At 47.9% G+C, this 19,123-nt stretch overlaps 1 protein-coding gene across 2 annotated transcripts in view; it reads right to left on the minus strand.

The window, feature by feature from the left end:
* The window catches only part of TSPAN32 (tetraspanin 32), a 254,676-nt gene that overhangs the window by 9,013 nt on the left and 226,540 nt on the right, over positions 1–19,123 (minus strand). For both annotated transcript variants that reach the window (XM_068261622.1, XM_068261621.1), the window contains one exon: positions 17,166–17,249. In XM_068261622.1, the coding sequence (XP_068117723.1) occupies positions 17,166–17,249 (84 nt within the window). The remainder of the gene's footprint in view (positions 1–17,165; positions 17,250–19,123) is intronic.

A 19,123-nucleotide genomic window follows, 5' to 3' on the forward strand; every position in this document is an offset into this window, starting at 1 on the left:
GCGGTGCCCACCTGGCAATCATCACAGATGTACACCGGCTACAGAGGCAGTCAATATGGGCCACCGCTGTCAGGGTCCAGCTCATCCACGACCAGCACCCAAGAGAGTCCAGATTTCCAGGCAGCAACTCCCACCTTTTCTAGTAGTGGTGCCGATACAATTTGAAAAAAAAAGTCAAATTGTTCCTGGACATGCTCCTCTGAATACCTCCGATCCTCGGAGTAAGGATACCATCACAGGGCTTTTTAGCACAACCTTTTCCCTGCCCCATCTCCTTCAACCAAGGTTCAGAGGTGTTCAGATGACCATGTCAGGGAACTTTTGGTTTTGCTGGACTTGAACTTTAGGGCCTGGTGTCCCCGAAAGACACTACCTGGGTCACAACCTTGTGCCTGTTGCACTGCACCTGTAGTCCTGCACCTGTGCCTTTGATTCCTCTTGTTCCTTACTTTGTTGTTCCTAATCACTTGCACAAGACCCTTGGAGCCATGGGTGAAGGACACCTTCACTGGTCGGTGAGAGGCCTAGCCTTTTCACTGACCTGTGTCCTTCATCCATGGCTCAGAGGGTCCTGTGCCAGTGGTTAGGTTTTAGAAGCACTAATAATTTAGGGCCTGGTGTCCCCGAAAGACACTACCTGGGTCACAACCTTGTGCCTGTTGCACTGCACCTGTAGTCCTGCACCTGTGCCTTTGATTCCTCTTGTTCCTTACTTTGTTGTTCCTAATCACTTGCACAAGACCCTTGGAGCCATGGGTGAAGGATACCTTCACTGGTCGGTGAGAGGCCTAGCCTTTTCACTGACCTGTGTCCTTCATCCATGGCTCAGAGGGTCCTGTGCCAGTGGATAGGTTTTAGAAGCACTAATAATTTAGGGCCTGGTGTCCCCGAAAGACACTACCTGGGTCACAACCTTGTGCCTGTTGCACTGCACCTGTAGTCCTGCTCCTCTGCCATCGGTTCCTCTTGCTCCTCACTTTGTTCTTGTTCCTAATCACTTGCACAAGACCCTTGAAACCATGGATGAAGGACACCTTGACTGGTCGGTGAGAGGCCTAGCCTTTTCACTGACCTGTGTCCTTCATCCATGGCTCAGAGGGTCCTGTGCCAGTGGTTAGGTTTTAGAAGCACTAATAATTTAGGGCCTGGTGTCCCCGAAAGACACTACCTGTAGTCCTGCTCCTCTGCCATCGGTTCCTCTTGCTCCTCACTTTGTTCTTGTTCCTAACCACTTGCACAAGACCCTTGAAACAATGGATGAAGGACACCTACACTGGTCGGTGAGAGGCCTAGCCTTTTCACTAAACTGTGTCCTTCATCCATGGCTCAGAGGGTCCTGTGCCAGTGGTTAGGTTTTTGAAGCACTAATAATTTAGGGCCTTTTGTCCCCAAAAGACACTACCTCACTTTGTTCTTGTTCCTAATCACTTGCACAAGACCCTTGGAGCCATGGATGAAGGACACCTTGACTTGTCGGTGAGAGGCCTAGCCTTTTCACTGACCTGTGTCCTTCATCCATGGCTCAGAGGGTCATGTGCCAGTGGTTAGGTTTTTAAAGCACTTCAATTTTAGGGCCTGGTGTCCCCGAAAGACACTACCTGGGTCACAACCTTGTGCCTGTTGCACTGCACCTGTAGTCATGCACCTCTGCCATCGGTTCCTCTTGCTCCTCACTTTGTTCTTGTTCCTAATCACTTGCACAAGACCCTTGGAGCCATGGATGAAGGACACCTTGACTGGTCGGTGAGAGGCCTAGCCTTTTCACTGACCTGTGTCCTTCATCCATGGCTCAGAGGGTCATGTGCCAGTGGTTAGGTTTTTAAAGCACTTCAATTTTAGGGCCTGGTGTCCCCGAAAGACACTACCTGGGTCACAACCTTGTGCCTGTTGCACTGCACCTGTAGTCATGCACCTCTGCCATCGGTTCCTCTTGCTCCTCACTTTGTTCTTGTTCCTAATCACTTGCACAAGACCCTTGGAGCCATGGATGAAGGACACCTTGACTGGTCGGTGAGAGGCCTAGCCTTTTCACTGACCTGTGTCCTTTATCCATGGCTCAGAGGGTCATGTGCCAGTGGTTAGGTTTTTAAAGCACTTCAATTTTAGGGCCTGGTGTCCCCGAAAGACACTACCTGGGTCACAACCTTGTGCCTGTTGCACTGCACCTGTAGTCATGCACCTCTGCCATCGGTTCCTCTTGCTCCTCACTTTGTTCTTGTTCCTAATCACTTGCACAAGACCCTTGGAGCCATGGATGAAGGACACCTTGACTGGTCGGTGAGAGGCCTAGCCTTTTCACTGACCTGTGTCCTTCATCCATGGCTCAGAGGGTCATGTGCCAGTGGTTAGGTTTTTAAAGCACTTCAATTTTAGGGCCTGGTGTCCCCGAAAGACACTACCTGGGTCACAACCTTGTGCCTGTTGCACTGCACCTGTAGTCATGCACCTCTGCCATCGGTTCCTCTTGCTCCTCACTTTGTTCTTGTTCCTAACCACTTGCACAAGACCCTTTGAACCATGGATGAAGGACACCTTGACTGGTCGGTGAGAGGCCTAGCCTTTTCACTGACCTGTGTCCTTCATCCATGGCTCAGAGGGTCCTGTGCCAGTGGTTAGGTTTTTAAAGCACTTCAATTTTAGGGCCTGGTGTCCCCGAAAGACACTACCTGGGTCACAACCTTGTGCCTGTTGCACTGCACCTGTAGTCATGCACCTCTGCCATCGGTTCCTCTTGCTCCTCACTTTGTTCTTGTTCCTAACCACTTGCACAAGACCCTTGAAACCATGGATGAAGGACACCTACACTGGTCGGTGAGAGGCCTAGCCTTTTCACTGACCTGTGTCCTTCATCCATGGCTCAGAGGGTCCTGTGCCAGTGGTTAGGTTTTTGAAGCACTAATAATTTAGGGCCTTTTGTCCCCAAAAGACACTACCTGTAGTCCTGCTCCTCTGCCATCGGTTCCTCTTGCTCCTCACTTTGTTCTTGTTCCTAATCACTTGCACAAGACCCTTGGAGCCATGGATGAAGGACACCTTGACTGGTCGATGAGAGGCCTAGCCTTTTCACTGACCTGTGTCCTTCATCCATGGCTCAGAGGGTCCTGTGCCAGTGGTTAGGTTTTTGAAGCACTTCAATTTATTAGGGCCTGGTGTCCCCGAAAGACACTTGGGCAGCTATGCCCTGCAACTCTTCCAGCACAAAGTTGGTGGTTGGTGTTCCTTAAAACTGACCGGGCTATACCATAGATATGTTATTTTTTTTGTCTTCCATGTTGGAAGAATGTTTCCATGTTGGAAAGTGGTTGTTTTTGCAATAAAAAAATTTGTTTTTACATACCTCAGTGTGATGAGTAGTTGTTCTTGTGGTGTGACTGCTCTCCTGAACGTGGTATCCTTCTTCCTAAGGTCATCCTTCACCATCTCCAAAAGGGTATCAAACCTGTCAGGAGATGTAAAGGAAGAAGCTGTAAAGTATGTTGTGGGACAAGGTGTTGGGTGGAGGATGGGGGAGGTGTGTTTACAGAGGTTTGGGAGTGTTGTGGAGGGTGGGGGTGTAGTGAATAGCTAGGTATACAGGGGTGTGGGGGTCAGGGTGGTGTGTTTAGCTAGGTATACAGGGATGAGGTGTTGTGGGGGTGAGGGTGTGGTGTTTAGGAATGGTGGGGGTTGGTGTATTTAGGCCTATATACTTACAGGGGAATAGACATCCGAGTGTAGCTGTAGAACTTCTGTGGGTGTCGTCTGAGGTCCCGGTAGAGGGCCTGGAACTCTCCCTTCCTCTGCCTCCTGGCTAGTAGAGGGTGCACCCACCATCTCCTGTGAAGAGCACGCCTTCTCCCCACATAGTAGTAGGTAAACAACAGGAAGGAGAGAATTCCCAGGTAATAAGCGTAAAAAATGACTGGATCCATGGTCCCAACTGCTGTCTCTGTATCCAAGGATGGTCTCCACACGTCCAGCTGTCTCCAACAATGACCCCAGAGCTTCTGCTGACCTCCCAGAACCCCAGGTATTTATACAGGTTGTTATCTCTTTAAGAATCCGGATCCGGACCGCAACCGTGTTCATACCGCACGGAAACCGTATGCAACCGGACCGGATCCGGACCGGATCCGGACAGGAACCGTACGGTTCAGGTCCGATCCGGCTCCGGTGCGGTCCGGACATCCGGTGCAGTTTTCGCAAAACCGCAAGTGTGAACGGGGCCTTAGACCCACCTGGATCTGAGGTGGTGTGAATCTGGTGGCTTGATGAGAGGAAGAGGAGCGCTGTCTCACTAAAGTACGATAGACATATCCTGTGGATCTGACAGATAGCGAACACTCTGGACCTATAAATACGACTGTGGGTAGATACAGTGGGCGCAGTTTCTGTAATAACACTGAAAAAATTAGAATGACCATTTGAGGAAATTATGTGAAATGATGTCCCTTCTCATATTAGACAGGCAGCCCCCCCCCCCCCACATATAGCAAGATGCCACCCTTGTATTAGGCAACCCCCCACCTGTATAGCCAAATGTCGCTCCTAGTGTTAGGCAGCCCCCCAGTGTAGCCAGATACCCCCCCCCCCCTTTACATTAGGCATCCCCCCATCTCAGGTATCCTTATAATATATCATTGCTACCTGTAGCATTGCACACTGATTAGTATGGTCTAAACATCATCTGATATTTATAACTACCTAGAGGAATACAGAAGAATGGATTTTTCCCAGTAACACTCAGCACAGAGCAGTTCCTTGAGGCCTTTGGCGTAGCTAAGGAGCTGTGGGCCCCGATGCAAGTTTTACAATGGGGCCCCCCAAGCACTCTATACATAACAATTGATACGGCGCACCAAAACCTGCCAATGGAAACTACAGTGTCAGAGGTGCAAGAAGGGGATGAAGAACAGTTTGTTAATGATTACTACTATTCAAAGGATCTATATAAGTGATTATTATGAGCACAGGACCAATAGAGAGCTAATACTGTAGTTGAGGGAGAGCCCTTCGGGGCCCCTCTGGCCCAAGGGCCCCGATGCGGTCGCTACCTCTGCACCCCCTATTGCTACGCCCCTGCCTTTGACACTTCGGTCTGGATTCTGTTCCACAAGAACACTTGCTTTCAAGCTTTGTTTATTTCTGTCATTTCTTCCTCTCCTTCTCTACGCACTTTTTTTCTAAACAAAGAACATTTCATTCTTTCCTTATAAAAATAATCTCCTATTTGGGAATCGGTTGTATAACACACGAGCCATGGGCAGCTTTGGATACGTTAACAGAACTCTATTTCTAAAGTTGTAATTTTTTTGACTGCAGACCACAAAGGTTTGCAGAGTGGGTAGTATTTCTGGTGTGTCTTGTATGTATTTTTCGGTTTATAATACAGCAAAAAGTGTATAATTTCTGCTGGAGTGCTGGTATATATTGTCTATCTTTATATGTGTACTTTGCACTGCAGTGGCTCGGGCGAGGTGGTGTTTAAGTGCTATTTTTCATTGTGATGAAAAATGAAGTGATCCATTATTTATCTACTTGGACCTCTATCCAGTCATATAAGGTACCTTTAACCACTTGACTACTACAGGTTGTGTTCCCCTTATGGACCTTTCAGCACTCCTCCCATCTGTTTGCCAATAACTTTATCACTACTTAGCACACTAAAATGATCTACTGTGTATTCTGGTGTATAAGACTACTTTTCAACCCTTGAAAATCTTCTGAAAGGTCGGGGGTAATCATATACGCCGGGTGTTATTGAATGCGGGTGATACGCGTGCTGATACGCGATGCACGTATGCAACATGCTGATGTTTAATGACTGGGTGCTGGAGATTCGGCGGCCGCTGCATATCATGGGGGGAAGCGCAATGCTTACACTGCAAGGTCTGGGACGCCCAGGGTATGGAAGAAAAATATTGCACGCCTCTTCCACCCTTCTGGCCCACTCTATCCTGTTACTGCCTCTCAGATCTCGCTGCTGAGGACTGCAGTGAAGCGGCGCAGGAGCACATGTCCGAGATCTGAGAGGCAGAGAAGGAGGTAAATAGGATACAAGGGCGGGCCAGACTGGTGAAAGAGGCGCGTTTTATGAGCACAGCGTGATCTATTCCTCCATACCACTCTGATAAACAGAGAGACAGGGAGAGCTGACCAATCCAACCAGTCAATTGCCTGTATACTGTGTACCAATTACAGTACAGCACCAGTATCTGTTCATACATAGCACCAATATATGATGTTTTTTCAATTTTTATTTGGTGTGCGTTGGAAGAGGTGAGGTCTTATACAGTAAGTATATCGCAAACGCTATATTTTAACTGGAAAAGTTGGGGGTCATCTTATACGCCCTGATGTCTTATACACCTAAAAATACTGTATATCTTGTTTTTTTTTCCTGCCACCAATAAGGCCCGGTTCACATCCGCATTTTTTTATGGAACGTAACCAGAACATATACTGTACAAACGGAACGGATGTGAAAGGATCCAATGTTAACTGATTGGACTGTTCACATGCGTCCGTTGGTATGAATCAGTGGTGCTCAGCAGAGCTCGAATATTCGAGTAGCTCGAATATTCGAGCTCTTTTTCAGCTATTCGAGCTCGGTATTCGAGCTCCGAATAGCTGCAGCTATTCGAATGGGCTATTCGAGTAAACGCGAATAGCCCATTCACTATTCGAGCTATTCGAGCAAACGGCGCTATTCGAGCTCGGGTACAGAGCTCGAATAGCGTCATAGCCCAGATTGATGTCCTTAGAGCCAATCAGAGGGCTCCCAGGCCCTCTGACGGCAGCCAATCACAGAGGGGGACCCTGGCCAGCCCCTACCCTATAAATAGCGGCCGCCATGTTAGGTTTCTCCGTCCTTGCCTGAGACTTGCATAGAGAGAGAGTTGCTCCTTTGTGCTTTGGCTTAGCAAGAGCTCTATTGTGGTCATTTACCTAGCGTTTTTGCTCACATACACCTCCTATACACACCTATATTGTTGTTAGTTAGATAGACATTGTATTTTAGTTAGTAGCTTTTGTGTTACATAGACAGAGACAGCTGCTGCAGGCAAGCTTACAGCTTTAGGCCTCAGGGCCTGCCTGTGTGGGCAGCTGTTCTCTCCTGTCCTCTGTTAGTATATTTCTCTCATCTATACCAGTATTTCTGCTGTCCTTTACTACTGATTGATTCTGTATTTAGTATTGTAGTTATACTGTACTAGGACACTCACTGTCACTGTTCATAGGCTAAGGCTAAGGCTACTAGCTCCTGCGTGTGTGCACTCACTGTCTTGTACACACACACTCTATTTCCTTCTGATTACTGATTGATTATTGTAATTAGTTGTACTTACTGTTACTACTTACTCTTACTGTACTAGGAGTCTAGGACACTCAGTCACTGTTCATAGGCTACTAGCTCCTGCGTGTGTGCACTCACTCACTGTCTGTGTACTGTAGTGTACACACACACTCTATTTCCTTCTGATTACTGATTGATTATTGTAATTAGTTGTACTTACTGTTACTACTTACTCTTACTGTACTAGGAGTCTAGGACACTCAGTCACTGTTCATAGGCTACTAGCTCCTGCGTGTGTGCACTCACTCACTGTCTGTGTACTGTAGTGTACACACACACTCTATTTCCTTCTGATTACTGATTGATTATTGTAATTAGTTGTACTTACTGTTACTACTTACTCTTACTGTACTATAGGAGTCTAGGACACTCAGTCACTGTTCATAGGCTACTAGCTCCTGCGTGTGTGCACTCACTCACTGTCTGTGTAGTGTGTACACACTACACACACTCTATTTCCTTCTGATTACTGATTGATTATTGTAATTTCTAGTTGTACTTCCTGACTCTTACTACTTACTTACTGTAGTAGGGACACTCACTCAGTCACTGTTCATAGGCTAGCTCCTGCGCGTGTTTGCGCGTGCGTGCACTCACTGTCTGTAGTGTACACACACTAAATTTACTTGTGATTACTACTGATTATTGTAACTGCTAGTTGTACTTCCTGACTGTTACTACTTACTTACTGTATTAGGGACACTCACTCAGTCACTGTTCATAGGCTAGCTCCTGCGCGTGTTTGCGCGTGCGTGCACTCACTGTCTGTAGTGTACACACACTCTATTTCCTTCTGATTACTGATTGATTATTGTAATTTCTAGTTGTACTTCCTGACTGTTACTACTTACTTACTGTACTAGGGACACTCACTCAGTCACTGTTCATAGGCTAGCTCCTGCGCGTGTTTGCGCGTGTGTGCACTCACTGTCTGTAGTGTACACACACTAAATTTACTTGTGATTACTACTGATTATTGTAACTTCTAGTTGTACTTCCTGACTGTTACTACTTACTTACTGTACTAGGGACACTCACTCAGTCACCTCACCCACCAACCCACTCCATTAAAGTACCCCACTTTTAACCCGCCCTTTTAAAAAACTTTTGTCTTTACGCCCAAAACATCGAAGATGTCTGGAAGTGGCAGCCAGCGCGGTTTGGGCAAGGGGAAGGGCAGCAAGGGAATCAGGAGGAGAGGGAGCAGCATTGCGGCAGGCCGCGGCCGCGCCACCATGCACAGTTCCGCAGCAGCAGCAGCAGCGTCAGTGGCTAACATTCCTCCCATAGCCACTGGCCATGGACGCCTTGGGCGCCGCCCAGCAGGAGCATCTGCAACTCACGCTGCAGAGACACAGCAGCAGCAGCGTGTAGCACCTGCTCCGATTTTCCTCCAGCCGGGTCGGAAACGTCCCATTAAGGAAAAGCATGCAGACACTGTGGTGCAACTCATGACGGAGGATGAGCAGCCCGCCATCAGCTCTGCATCCGAGGCCTCCACCCTCACCACCACCACCACCACCCCTGTTCGCAGCAGCCGCCCAGCAGGGTCTGGGGAGGAGGCCAGTTCACCGTCACAAGTTGGCGACCTGTCACTCAGCAGTATTTTTTCCCCAGGCACCATCAGGGTATTGTCTGCTGTTGTTGGCGATTTGGAGGAGGAGATGCTGATGGGCACTTTGGGGGATTAGGGATTGGACAGCAAGACTGTGGCGACAGTCAAGCAGCCCATCCATGCATCAGGAGAGGAGTTTGGGGGGTCATCATCCCAGCAGGACATGTTTCAGGAGGGGGAGGATGATGATGACCCGGTGACAGACAGAGACTGGGTGCCACCACCTCCAGGGGATGTCGTCCTCAGCAGCTCTGAGGAGGAGGAGGAGGATGCGCTTGTGGGCCTTGCAAGGAGGCGCATCATTGCAAGCATTGGCAGCAGTAGGCAGGTCCCACAGCCTGCTGGTGTCTCAGGCTCAGCAGCAGCATCTGTCAGTACCACCACCAGCCGCACCCAAGCCCCCCCCCCCCAACCACCACAGGGAGACAGGCGGCAGCAGCGCTTCCATGCCATAGGGGGATGTTTCTGTCACCAATCTGGCGATTTTTCACCATGCCCACTGTGTACAGCAAGTACGCCACTTGCAACCACTGTCAGCGGAAGTTGAGCAGAGGTGCAGACCCCTTAAAGTTCAGCACCAGCTCGCTCATCAACCACCTTGCTGCGAAACATTTCCACCAGCATGAGGAGTTCCAGAGGCTGAAGGCATCTGGTGCTGGCAGTGGCACCACACCCATCACTGCACAGCCTTCAGCTGCAGCAGCAGCAGCAACAGCAGCCACCCGCCCTCCTGCTCCTCCAGCAGCACCAGCAGGAGTGCGGAAACGCACTGCTCCTCCCACCTCTGCAACTCCTGCCGCCGACACTGAGGCCTGTTCTGGCAGCCAGTCCTCAGTGGCCTCCTCCGCTGTGTCTGCTGATTCCCGTGCCAGCAAAAAGCCACGCCAGAGCCTTTTGAGCGAGTCCTTCCAGGGGGTGGTTAGGGCTCTGCCTCCCAGCAGCCGTCGCGTGCGGCAGCTGAACGGCTTGCTTACACGGGCCATGTGCTCCCAACTCCTGCCGTACACGCTCGTGCAGGTTGGGGAGCGACATTCGTGCGCTGCTTGCTTACGCAGCCCCAGACTGGCAGCTCCCCAGCAGACACTTCTTTGCCCGCAAGGCCATTCCTGCACTGCACCGCTTTGTGATGGCCAATGTGGAGCGAGGGCTGGAGCACGCGGTTGGTGAAAGGGTCCACGTCACCATGGACTCCTGGAGCAGCCGCTTCGGGACAGGCCGCTACCTGTCCTTTACTGTCCACTGGGTCAGCTTGGTGGAAGGGGGTGAGGATGGGAGAGCAGCAGCGGGCACAGCAGCAGCAGCAACACAGTGGGTGGTGCCACCCCGCAGGGTCAGGGGAACTGCAGCAGGTTCCTCCGATCCTCTGCCATCCTCCGGCACACCTGGCCAAACCCCCCGCCTCAGCAGCAGCGTGAAGGCCCGCCACTGCCAAGCGCTGCTGCACTTGGTCAGCCTTGGGAAGACCAAGCTGACGGCAACCCATGTGTTGGCCAAACTCCAGGAGCAGGAGAGGATTTGGCTGACCCCCAGAGGCCTCAGAGTCGGAGAGGTGGTGGCCGACAATGGGGCCAATCTGGTTGCCGCAATAGACAGAGGAAACCTGACCCACATCCCCTGTCTTGCCCACGTGCTGAACCTGGTGGTGCAGAAGTTCTTGCGCACCTACCAGGGGATGGGCGAACTGCTGGAAACGGCAAGGAACGTTGTGCGTCACTTCCGGCGCTCGGCTGCAGCCTGTGCGAGCCTGGAAGACGTGCATAAGGAGCTGGATCTGCCACGCCATCGGCTGATCCTTGACGTTCCGACTCGCTGGAACTCCACCCTGGCGATGTTGGAGCGTCTGGTTGAACAGAAGCACGCTGTCAAACAGTACCTTGCCCTGGCCACTGTTTCCGCCGCTCAGAGAAGGGACAAGACCAGCAACATCCCGTCCATCGTCCCCGATGATGACTGGAGGCACATGCAGCAGGTGTGCTTAGTGCTGGCTCCCTTTCTGCAGGCCACTAACATGGTGAGCAGGGACCATGCTATGGTCTGCGAGTGGGTGCCCCTGGTTTGTCTGCTGAACAGGGCCCTCGATGCTTTGCTGGAACAGGGAGCGGCAACCTTGGACCAGCAGGAGCGGCAAGCAGCTGCACAGTCCACCTCTGAGGGGGAGGAGGAGGAGGACTTGGTGGAGGTCCCTGACCTTGCTGCTGATGAGGGGGAGCAGCACAGTGCAGCTGAGTTGGTGCGGGGGTGGAGAGAGGATGAGGCTGACGAGGCAGAGGAGGAGGATGAGGACAGCAGCACTGCCGTCGATGTGCCAGCAGACGTGGCCCGCCTCTTCCCAATGGCAGCGCACATGCTGACGTGCCTGCGCAGGGACCCCAGGGTGATCCAGATGAAGCAGAGGGAGGACATCTGGATCAGCATGATGTTGGACCCACGCCTCAAGGGGAAGTTGAGCCAGTTCCTGCCGCCTGCAGGAGGAGACCCAGCGCAACAAATAAGGAGCTTGCAGCAGGCCCTTGTTGAGCGCTTGGAGGAAGCCTTCCCCCAGCCTTCCACCCCCACTGTCCAGCAGCCAGCACAGAGGCAGCAGCAGGTGCCTGCATCCAGCAGCAAGCGCCCCACAGACCTGCTGTCTCTCAGCCACAAGCTCTACAGGACTGTAGAGGCTCCGGCAGCAGTGACTAGAGAGGAGATGCATGCAGCAGCATCCTCCACCGGTCACAGCCAGCGCCTGACCCGCATGGTGGCTGACTACATGGGGTCCTACAGCGGGCTTGACAGCGATGCCCCTGTTGATCCCATGGAGTATTGGGTCAAGCGCCTGGAGATCTGGAGCGAGCTGGCGCAGTACGCCCTGGAAGTGCTGTCCTGCCCCCCTTCCAGCGTGCTGTCCGAGCGCTGCTTCAGTGCAGCTGGTGGTGTGGTCACCGAGAAACGCTCACGTCTGTCTCACAAGTCTGTGGACAGACTGACGTTTCTCAAGATGAACCAGGCGTGGGTGGAAGGCGAGTTCCTGGCCCCTGTTGTCGGCGAGAGGGGGACATGAACTGGCTAAGAACCATCGTTAATGTGCCTTACCACCCTTTACCACCTCCTGGCTCCTGCTCACTAAGCCAGCCTGGTTCACTTTGACTATTACGTCGCCTGCAGCCACACATTTTACACCTACAGTGGGCTGCTGTGTACTGCCCTTCTGCTGTCTGTCTGTGTTTCCCACTGCCAGGGTACACAGATTTACCTTCTGCTGCCACTCTGCCACCAGCTATTACGTCAAACAATAGCTATATATCTGTGTAATTTGTTTTACAAACAAAACCAAAAAACCATTAAAAAAAAAAAAAGGTTTAATTTTTCTGAGGTGCCCGGGTTGAAAACTGTGTTGTCCCAGTTGTGTATTGGACACGATGTGGGCTGCACGACCGCTGTCTGGGACCTCCTGTTGTGTTCATTTACGGCCTGGTATCACCGCTAGGTACCAGGGCTATTATGTCACGCTGCCTACCTGCTGCCACACTCACACTACTCCTCCATTCCTCCTGCTGCTGCTGTCTGTCTGTGTTTCCCACTGCCAGGGTACACAGAATTACCTTCTGCTGCCACACTGCCACCAGCTATTACGTCAAACAATAGCTGCTCACATAATTACTCCTCCATTCCTCCTGCTGCTGCTGCTGTCGGTCTGTGTTTCCCACTGCCAGGGTACACAGAATTACATTCTGCTGCCACTCTGCCACCAGCTATTACGTCAAACAATAGCTATATATCTGTGTAATTTGTTTTACAAACAAAACCAAAAAACCATTAAAAAAAAAAAAAGGTTTAATTTTTCTGAGGTGCCCGGGTTGAAAACTGTGTTGTCCCAGTTGTGTATTGGACACGATGTGGGCTGCACGACCGCTGTCTGGGACCTCCTGTTGTGTTCATTTACGGCCTGGTATCACCGCTAGGTACCAGGGCTATTATGTCACGCTGCCTACCTGCTGCCACACTCACACTACTCCTCCATTCCTCCTGCTGCTGCTGTCTGTCTGTGTTTCCCACTGCCAGGGTACACAGAATTACCTTCTGCTGCCACACTGCCACCAGCTATTACGTCAAACAATAGCTGCTCACATTACTCCTCCATTCCTCCTGCTGCTGCTGCTGTCGGTCTTTGTTTCCCACTGCCAGGGTACACAGAATTACATTCTGCTGCCACTCTGCCACCAGCTATTACGTCAAACAATAGCTATATATCTGTGTAATTTGTTTTACAAACAAAACCAAAAAACCATTAAAAAAAAAAAGGTTTAATTTTTCTGAGGTGCCCGGGTTGAAAACTGTGTTGTCCCAGTTGTGTATTGGACACGATGTGGGCTGCACGACCGCTGTCTGGGACCTCCTGTTGTGTTCATTTACGGCCTGGTATCACCGCTAGGTACCAGGGCTATTATGTCACGCTGCCTACCTGCTGCCACACTCACACTACTCCTCCATTCCTCCTGCTGATGCTGCTGTCTGTCTGTGTTTCCCACTGCCAGGGTACACAGAATTACCTTCTGCTGCCAGTCTGCCACCAGCTATTACGTCAAACAATAGCTGCACACATAATTACTCCTCCATTCCTCCTGCTGCTGCTGCTGTCTGTCTGTGTTTCCCAACGCCAGGGTACACAGATTTACCTTCTGCTGCCACTCTGCCACCAGCTATTACGTCAAAAAATAGCTATATCTGTGTAATTGGTTGTAAAACCAAAACTACAAAACCATTACAAAAAAAAAGGTTTAATTTTTCTGAGGTGCCCGGGTTGAAAACTGTGTTGTCCCAGTTGTGTATTGGACACGATGTGGGCTGCACGACCGCTGTCTGGGACCTCCTGTTGTGTTTATTTACGGCCTGGTATCACCGCTAGGTACCAGGGCTATTATGTCACGCTGCCTACCTGCTGCCACACTCACACTACTCCTCCATTCCTCCTGCTGATGCTGCTGTCTGTCTGTGTTTCCCACTGCCAGGGTACACAGAATTAGCTTCTGCTGCCACTCTGCCGCCAGCTATTACGTCAAACAATAGCTGCTCACATAATTACTCCTCCATTCCTCCTGCTGCTGCTGTCTGTCTGTGTTTCCCAACGCCAGGGTACACAGATTTACCTTCTGCTGCCACTCTGCCACCAGCTATTACGTCAAAAAATAGCTATATCTGTGTAATTGGTTGTAAAACCAAAACTACAAAACCATTACAAAAAAAAGGTTTAATTTTTCTGAGGTGCCCGGGTTGAAAACTGTGTTGTCCCAGTTGTGTATTGGACACAATGTGGGCTGCACGACCGCTGTCTGGGACCTCCTGCCTGCTGTGTTTATTTACAGCCCTGGTATCACCGCTAGGTACCAGGGCTATTATGTCACGCTGCCTGCCTCATTGACTGCCTGCTGCCACACACTCATCCTCCTCCTCCTGCTGCTGAATTTACCTCCTGCTGTCTGTGTGTTTCCACTGCCAGGGAGCACATACAATGGCGCTTCCAACATGCGTGCGCCACCAGCTATTTGTTACGCTCAAAAATAGCTGCATTTCTTTAAAAAAAAATTGAAAAGAGAAATAAGTGAAGAAGAAGACGATAAAGAAGAAGATGAAGAAGAAGAAGAAGAAGGAGAAGAAGAAGAAGAAGATGAAGATGAAGAAGAAGAAGATGAAGAAGATGAAGAAGATGAAGAAGAAGATGAAGAAGATGAAGAAGAAGATGATGAAGAAGAAGAAGATGAAGAAGAAGATGAAGAAGGAGAAGAAGATAAAGAAGAAGAAGATGAAGAAGATGAAGAAGATGAAGAAGATGAAGAAGATGAAGAAGAAGATGAAGAAGAAGATGAAGAAGAAGAAGATGAAGAAGTTGAAGAAAAAGAAGATGAAGAAGAAGAAGATGATGATGAAGAAGATGAAGAATATGAAGAAGAAGAAGAAGACAATATAAAAGAAGAAGAAGAAGATATAGAAGAAGATATAGAAGAAGAAGATATAGAAGAAGAAGATATAGAAGAATAAGAATAAGATATAGAAGATAAAGAAGAAGAAGAAGAAGTATATACAGTACTGAACAAAATTCTGGACACAACTTCTCTTTTCACCTTTTTTTTTTTAAAGGAACATCCCCACATAATCACTTGCTGTTGTTACTTGGAAAAAAAGATGTTTCTTGCATCATTCACCCTCAAAACAAGTGTAGGAAGCTATTTAAGGCCAATTCGAATAGTCAGCTCGAATAATGAGCTCGAATACCGACTCGAATAGTGAGCTCGAAGTCCGAGGTCGAATCGAATAGTAAAATTTATTAGACTCGAATATTCGACTGACCTTGAATAATTTACTATTCGAATTCGACCAAACTCGAATTTTGAAAAGGGGTATTTGAGCATCACTAGTATGAATACATTCCGTACGTTCCTTTCCCCAGACCAAAAAAAAATGCAGCAGGCCCTAATTTTCTGGACCATTCTGCCCAGCGGAACGGAACTGGAGAAAAAATGCTGCTGCATTGGGGCAATGGAAAACGGAACGTTTCTTCACACTAGTGAAGAAATGGACCGTTCCACAGGGGATGGGGGATGTGGGGATGCGAACTTGAGCGGCGGGATGGTGAGGGAGGGTGCAGCCGGGCAGGTGAGGGAGTGAAAACCGATCCCATCCATCGGTGATCAGATCAATTTTCACAATCTGTTTGCCAATGTGTACAGAGCCATCCGGTATTAGTGAAGCGGATACCAAATCCGCTCACCGGATCCGTTTGGTTCAATATTTCTAATGTGAACCGGGCCTAAGGCTTTCTTTAGGTGGTACTTTTTGATAAGAATTGTTTTATTCAAAATGCATTTTAATGAAAATAATAAATAAAACAAATGGCAAAAAAATCCTTATTTCTCAGTTTTCAGCCATTATAGTTTTAAAATAAAATGTGCTACTGTGGATAAAACACACATTTTATTTGCCCACTTGTCCTGGCTATTACAACATTTTAATTATGTCCCTAGTACAATGTATGGCAATAATATTTTATTTGGAAATAAAGGTGTATTTTTTCAGTTTAGTTGTTCGTTCACATTATATCACTAATTACAAGCCCTTATTTGCAAAAGTAATAGTAATATACCCTTATGACACATTTTACACACAATTTATTTTCCCCTTTTTCCAGGCTATTACAACGGTTAAATTATGTCCCTAATACAATGTATAGCAACAATATTTTATTCGGAAATAAAGGTATATTTTTTTAGTTTTGTTGTTCGTTTACATTATATCACTAATAACAAGCCCTTATTTGCAAAAGTAACAGTAATATACCCTCATGACACATTTTACACACTTTTTATTTGCCCATTTGTCCAGACTATTACAACCTTTAAATTATGTTCCTAGCTAAATGTATGGCAACAATATTTTATTTGGAAATAACGTATTTTTTTATGACATACATATTAAAAAAAAGCTGAGTTCCTAAGGTAACTATTTATGTATTTTTTTCAAAAATGTCATTTTTGTTGTTGTTTTACAAGTGTTTTATTTTGGTAACTATGGGAAAGAGGAGGAGGTAAGGGGTTCATTAATGGGGGATTTATTTATATTTATTTATTTTAATAAATGTATATTGTTATTATTTGGCCACTAGATGTCCTCCACTTTATTCCTATGTACTGTGAACAGTACAAAGGAAGTAATATGTATGCGTTTTTCCTTTCACTTTGTTTATGACCACCATCATCTCACTGATGCTGTGATCATTGATTCAAGGCACTTTGATCAGCTTTGGGAACACCTGTTCCCATTCACCAATCAGTGTAGTAACGGGTAGCGGGGAAGTGCGCATGCACACGGTGACGATCGCGATGGAGTACGTATATCTCTGCCCCTATGCTAAGATGAATTATCAAGGGGGGTAGATATACTGTACTAAAACCAGAGCAGATTAAATTATGCTGTATGTTATTTTCTGCTGTTTATGGCAATCCTTTGGTGCAGGGCAAATGCCATATATTTTGCTCCTAAAACCCCAAAGTATACTAGTAGGTTAATTAGTATCCTTAGAGAGCAGGGGAGACATAGGAATCCATTGAGGACAGAGCTCCCAATGTTGTCTGTAAAATGCAGTTAAAAATGTGTCATTGCTGTATCAATATGTCAAACGAAATGCATCAATCCAACACACTACACTGTAGATTCTATTTACCTACTCAGTGCAGCACCTACCATGAATCCTAGAGACATCAGCAGCAACAGTCTTGTCCAGTGTAAGTACATGTGCAAAACTCTGGAGATTACCGACACACAATCCTGTGGATGACAGAAAGGTGGCAGAGTGTCAGGAAGATTACAGAGGTTTGTAAATAAAACCCTCTATACCAGTGGTTTTAATCCTGTTGCCAATGGACAAACACACTCATAAACACTTCCTGCTACCGGTGACATGCCAGGAAGTGAGAGAAAATCCACCTTAACAGGGAAGTGTGTAGCAATAAAAGCCTAACAGAGTTTATGACCCTATAGTGCGCTATACAAGACTGAAATAAATGCATTAGCAGGCAAGTGGTGCGTTGTGTCTTTAATACAGCAGCATCTTGACCATGGAGAGATCCACAAACTAGCCTGCGAGGGATTAAGTATGGGATGAGGTGTATTGGCTGCTTTAAGTAAGGCAGGGGTAGCTTGGAGGCACTAGGAAGTTGCAGGGAGAAGCTAAGCCTTTGCTTAGGTGACAGTAGCTGCTGCAAGCCATGGCACCTTAACTTAAACATTATATATATATATATATATATATATATATATACACACACACACACACACACACACAGTGGGTTGCAAAAGTATTCGGCCCCCTTGAAGTTTTCCACATTTTGTCACATTACTGCCACAAACATGCATCAATTTTATTGGAATTCCACGTGAAAGACCAATACAAAGTGGTGTACATGTGAGGAGTGGATCGAAAATCATACATGATTCCAAACATTTTTTACAAATAAATAACTGCAAAGTGGGGTGTGCGTAATTATTCGGCCCCCTGAGTCAATACTTTGTAGAACCACCTTTTGCTGCAATTACAGCTGCCAGTCTTTTAGGGTATGTCTCTACCAGCTTTGCACATCTAGAGACTGAAATCCTTTCCCATTCTTCTTTGCAAAACAGCTCCAGCTCAGTCAGATTAGATGAACAGCGTTTGTGAACAGCAGTTTTCAGATCTTGCCACAGATTCTCGATTGGATTTAGATCTGGACTTTGACTGGGCCATTCTAACACATACATATGTTTTGTTTTAAACCATTCCATTGTTGCCCTGGCTTTATGTTTAGGGTCATTGTCCTGCTGCAAGGTGAACCTCCGCCCCAGTCTCAAGTCTTTTGCAGTCTCCAAGAGGTTTTCTTCCAAGTTTGCCTTGTATTTGGCTCCATCCATCTTCCCATCAACTCTGACCAGCTTCCCTGTCCCTGCTGAAGAGATGCACCCCCTGAGCATGATGCTGCCACCACCATATTTGACAGTGGGGATGGTGTGTTCAGAGTGATGTGCAGTGTTAGTTTTCCGCCACACATAGCGTTTTGCATTTTGGCCAAAAATTTACATTTTGGTCTCATCTGACCAGAGTACCTTCTTCCACATGGTTGCTGTGTCCCCCACATGGCTTGTGGCAAACTGAAAACGGAACTTCTTATGCTTTCTGTTAACAATGCCTTTTTTCTTGCCACTCTTCCATAAAGGCCAACTTTGTACAGTGCATAACTAATAGTTGTCCTATGGACAGAGTCTCCCACCTGAGCTGTAGATCTCTGCAGCTCGTCCAGAGTCACCTTGGGCCTCTTGACTGCATTTCTAAACAGCGCTCTCCTTGTTCGGCCTGTGAGTTTAGGTGGATGGCCTTGTCTTGGTAGGTGTACAGTTGTGCCATACTCCCTACATTTCTGAATGATCGCTTGAACAGTGCTCCGTGGGATGTTCAAGGCTTTGGAAATCTTTTTGTAGCCTAAGCCTGCTTTAAATTTCTCAATAATTTGATCCATAACCTGTTTTGCGTGTTCTTTGGACTTCACGGTGTTGTTGTTCCCAATATTCTCTAAGACAACCTCTGAGGCCCTCACAGAGCAGCTGTATTTGTACTGACATTAGATTACACACTGGTGCACTCTATTTAGTCATTAGCACTCATCAGGCAA

This window comes from Hyperolius riggenbachi, chromosome 11 (assembly GCF_040937935.1).
Source record: "Hyperolius riggenbachi isolate aHypRig1 chromosome 11, aHypRig1.pri, whole genome shotgun sequence".
Taxonomy (NCBI): Eukaryota; Metazoa; Chordata; class Amphibia; order Anura; family Hyperoliidae; genus Hyperolius; species Hyperolius riggenbachi.